Source organism: Priapulus caudatus, unplaced genomic scaffold (assembly GCF_000485595.1).
Source record: "Priapulus caudatus unplaced genomic scaffold, Priapulus_caudatus-5.0.1 Scaffold894, whole genome shotgun sequence".
In the NCBI taxonomy this organism is placed as follows: domain Eukaryota; kingdom Metazoa; phylum Priapulida; class Priapulimorpha; order Priapulimorphida; family Priapulidae; genus Priapulus; species Priapulus caudatus.
The window spans coordinates 1-5167 of NW_014577955.1; the positions used below are offsets into that span (position 1 = coordinate 1).

General features: G+C 42.0%; 1 protein-coding gene across 1 annotated transcript in view; it reads left to right on the forward strand.

Annotated features, from left to right (window-relative positions):
• The first annotated feature begins 1348 nt into the window (after window positions 1-1348).
• LOC106814259 overlaps window positions 1349-5167 on the forward strand; it is a 23599-nt gene continuing 19780 nt past the window's right edge. The window contains exon 1 of the mRNA XM_014818555.1: window positions 1349-1756. Coding sequence (XP_014674041.1) covers window positions 1576-1756 — 181 coding nt within the window. The 5' untranslated portion in view covers window positions 1349-1575. The remainder of the gene's footprint in view (window positions 1757-5167) is intronic.

A 5167-nucleotide genomic window follows, 5' to 3' on the forward strand; every position in this document is an offset into this window, starting at 1 on the left:
GGTCTTTTCCTAGAGACCAAATAAACCAATTTGGCGTGGCCTACTGCTGTTTTTTTTATTTTTAAACAATTACTACTATCTCTGCTTGCTACTGCTCCACGCTCATAGGGTCTATTGTCCCCAGGGTACTGCCGAACGTACCCCGGTTAAACTATTTGATATGGCTAGAGGGGGGAACGGGGGTATTGTCGGGGGACCGGGGAGCCATTATTACCGGGAACTGGGAGAAGTTAGAAGTTTTCGTGGATTCGGCGAATAGAGGTCCATCGGGACGTGGGAAACACCTCTAAAATTGTCTGGGATCTGGGAAAATTGTGTCAATTCGTCGGATTTCAATTTCTGCGCTAAGTATTTTGTTTATTTTTTTATGTTTTTTGTATTTTTTTTCATTAAATTAATGCCCAGATAACATAAGTACTATGTATAAATAGTATTATGTAGTGTTTTGGAAACCTAAACTACCTGAATTTTCCTGAAACATGTCTACATAATTTCCTTGGGAACTGGGAATTGGCGATTTTATTTTACTGAACTGGGATATGAGGTGTTTTTTTGCTGGAAAGTGGAATGTCCCCCCCGTTCCCCCTCTGGCTAGTAGGTGTAGTTTAGGTTGAGGTTTAGGGTTAGGATGAGGGTTAGGGGTTACGGGCTAGGGAGTAGGCTGTAGGGCCGACTCACTTAGACTTGGGTTTAGTGCGAGTAGGCGAGGCGGACGGTTCCGCGCATTATTAGATAGTACCAGGGTACGTTCGGATTATACCGGACCGTACACAGGGTACGTTCCGGCAGACCCTGTGGGACATAGACCCTCTTAGCATAACTGACGCTTCAAGGGGTCGTAACAGGTACTACAGAATGTATCGAGGTACATATATTGTATACACAAAAGTGTCAGACTTGTACTACAGAAAGTGTACCCTAACCCTAACACTAAACCTACCCTAACCCTAACTCTAACCCTAACCCTAACCCTAAAGCATACCTCATATGAGAAATATAAACATAAATACTAAACAACCTAAAACTACCTCGGGTACATATCTGTAGTACCTGTTACGACAACGACCCTTCGTGCATAACTGACGCTATCCCCAGCATAGCTGACGCTGTGTCCCTCTGTGTGCCGCTGTTGCGGCTGTTCACTTTTTGTTGACGCACGAGCGCCGTTGCCAGGCAAGCGGTCACGTAGCCATATCTGTCACAACAACAACATGATCGCACTCGCCGCACGGCGTCGCTCTATTTGCACATAATGCACGATTGCCGATAGAGCCCACGTAGAGCTAGTAGTAGCTCTCCGTCAGGCGATGATCGTGCCCCCTTCACTTTACTGAGCACTGTTGTTGGCGACACGTTCTTGTTAGTCGACTACTCGTTCGGTCAGTGCGTAGGGGTACGTACGTACGCGTACGTGATGAGTCATAGATAGCACTTCGGAAAGGGCTTTGTGTGGTGGATACGAGACGTACGTGATTGCGGGCTGAGGATGAGTATAGTGACACGCGTTCTATTCACACGGATTTCATAATTGACTGCTACCATTGTCGCGGTAGTGCTTTGTACTCTCGGCGTGTCATGATGACGACGAACAGAACTCTGCCTTCCATCGACTTGGATGCGCTGTTAGAGACGGTCATAGACGGGAGGACGGAGGAGGAGGAGGAGGAGGAGGAAGAATACAGTTACAGGCTATGGTCAAGCGACAGCGAGGGACTGGTAGATGACCCGCAAGAAGTAGCCAGTTACGAAGTCACAGGTAGACTACTGAGTGGTTAGGATTCGCGTTAGGATCGTGGTTATGATTAGTTTAGGGTTTGTTTAACATTATGATTATAGGGTCAAGGATATTGTGAAGATGATAATAATACTATTAATATTATTAGTGTAATATCTATGATGACGATGGTGACAATGATGACGACGGTGGCGGTGGCGGCGACGACGACAAAGATGACAAATACGATGATGTCGTCGTATGTATAGTGGGGAGGAGGGGCGTATAACGTGTTATGTTAGAGATTAGGGTTATAACTTATAGTTGGTGTTAGGTTTAGCCACAAAATAATTGTTTCTTCACTTCTCACTGCGTGGCGATCGAGACGTGAAATGTTCATAAGACGTGAAACAGTCGTAGAGCCTGGTCGGGGCTACAGTGGCCCGTGGGGGGTGCAGATATGGCACGTCGCGATTCATGTATAAATCACCCCGTCTGTCACACAGGCCCTTGGGCTCATAGGGTCTATGTCCCCTAGGGTACTGCCGGAACGTACCCTAAGTAGCTGATTTCGTAACGAAATCACTCGCAGTAGCTGATTTCGTAACGAAATCACTCGCAGTAGCTGATTTCGTAACGAAATTACTCACAGTAGTTGATTTCGTAACGAAATCACTTTGTAGACTTGATTTCGTTACGAAATCAATGATTTCGTAACGAAATCAGTCATGCGACACTTGGCGCCCCATAGGATACGGAATCATTGTCGACAGGTGGTGTACGTTTTACGCCCAGCCATTCACCCCCTTCGGAGTTTTTAGCCGAAATGTCTTACTTTAATAGTATAGATATAAGGAAAAGTAAAAAACCCTTGATTTGTATAGGGAAGAACAAAACGAGCCTCAAACTAATTTCATAAAAAATTCGTATTTTACACTAATTAATTATTGACTTTAATTAGCAGGCTATTTACCAAATACCTGTAATAGAAACATGATATTCCTGTCCCCCTGAACCACAGATGTAGAGAGGCTAGACAACCCTGGTAATTGGTAAAAAATCTATATGAAACCAACCAATATGGCAAAAAAGAAAGTACAACCGTTAAGGAGATATTCGCAAATGAAGTGAATACTTCTTTCATGTTTTCCCTTAATTTCTAAACTTTGACGAATTGTGTAGTGTTTATTATGAAAGATATTAAAAAATTATATCAAAAATATTTTTTTGTTAAAAATATAAATTTTGCACTAATGGACCTTTGACCTTAATTAGTAACCTAATTAAGCAAATTTGGAAAACACAAACAATTTTTTCATATTCAGCACGAAAATCCGCTCTAGAAACATCTATTTGTTTGCTTTTCCTCAAAAATGCCGCATGAAATATGATTTTTGGAAAATTGAACCAGTCTATATTGGGAAAAAAGATTTTTCTGTAATGGCGGCCACTAACTTGCATATTAATCAGTATGTTTACCACTTATTAATTCGGAAATGTGTTTATCTTATTTTCTTATCTTCAAAACACGTGTCTATACATTCTATTGTTAATTTTTGCTTGCCTGGGTACAAAGTTATTGTAGAAAATGGTTCAAGAAAAGTCAAGAAGGCAGAATTGCAACACAAGATATAACTTGATAAGTCCTTCAACATGTTTAATGACACTAACAAGGAAACACACTTGATTATGTTGATGATTAGCTACGATTGGTACACAGGTCAGTGTGAGAAGTCAGTATGACAATTAGGCCTCTTAAATAATTAATTGCCACTGAGATGTTCAGGTCATGATTGTGTGTTCGGGGCCTTAAGCGTCTTCCATGGAGTTTGCCAATAGCAACCTTTGAGGCTTCCTTCTGATGAAGATGTTGACCACCTTATCCATTTGCAAAGGGAGGTCCTTGTGGAGCAAACAGAAGCAGGAGGGCGTTCAGTCTGACGTTACCCCTGAAGACCCACTGCTACACAAAAGTTGTTTTTTTAAGTTTTTTTTCTGAGCCTGCAAACGGGGGGGGGGGGCTACGCCGGCTCAGTCTTATGCTGGATACTATGAAAGCCCTGAAACGACATACGACTTATGAGTTTTCCGAGTTTTCGAGTTTCTGAATTTCGTATCGTATATAGTACTAGAGATTGAGGTCAAGCAAGGGTCACATATGGAAGAATGTAAACACGTGAGAACACGCATTGAGAAATGTTTTTAAGTCGAAAACAGACACACTGCGCATGCGTTATGACGAAGATTCTAAATTTAAATTAGGCCTTATGCTATCCCGCTTAAAAAGGCACACATATTTACTCTCATGGTAAGGGATTCTAAATTTAAATTAGGCCTTATGCTATCCCGCTTAAAAAGCAACACACATTTACTCTCACGATAGGGGATTCTAAATTCAAATTGTATTTCTCTGCTAAATAACACACGGTAGGCGATTATAAGTTTAAACTGACTTTAATGTCACGGAATAACGCATGGGCAGTGTGTTAATTTTAGGACGTCAAACATTTTCTACGACTCTCTGAACACTTTATATATATTGATGGGAAATTCAGAAACTCGGAAACTCAAAAAGTCGCATGTCGTCTCAGGTCTTCCATAATATATAATAGCTAAAAAAATGTCTTTGTCTAGTAAATATGCGAGCTGGACAATTAATGACTTGAAAGCGGAGCTGAAAAAGAGAAATGCGCGGGTTTCTGGTAGAAAGGCTAGTAGAGCGGTGAGTATCTCAAACACGGCGTAGCTAGTACGACTACGAGTACTAGCAGCAGGAGTTACCATACAAGTTACAACCCCGATACAACCTAGCTCCAGAACTATATAGTATAGCCCTTGTTCGCCACAGCACGCGTTAACACACTAACGTAGCCAGATTGTGTACTGACTAGTAGGGCATATATGCAGCGGGCACCTAACGGACTGAAGCAAACTGCATAATATAGCTTGCTGAGTGAGATAGGGTTGGGAGACAAAGGACAGACGGCAGGGAAGATAGCTGAGGGCGGTAGACGAATAAGGAGTCTATGTGAGGGGCAAGAAAGACAATGGGAAAACGGGAGGGGATGAAGTACGAGTTTTGCACCCTGCAGGCTAGGGCGCTCTCCTAATTATAAACACAGGTGAACTTATAAAAGATTTATTTCAGAAATCTATGCTGAGATACCCCCTAACCATAATATATAAATGCATATATTCCTAAGAAAATATAGCTCCTGTGGTGAGATATTGTGCATGCGCTAACACACTAACGTAGCCAGATTGTGTACTGATTGGTATATGCAGCGGACACCTTACATGCAAGGTAGTCGTCCTATTTCCTAAGTGAGGTGTACGGATGGTATGTTATCATAAAAATCTACACGCTGGGATACCTTCTCTTTTGTTTTAAATGCATATTTTTGTGCAAAATGTTATTCTTCTCATAAGATATTGCGCATGCGCGAGCACCTG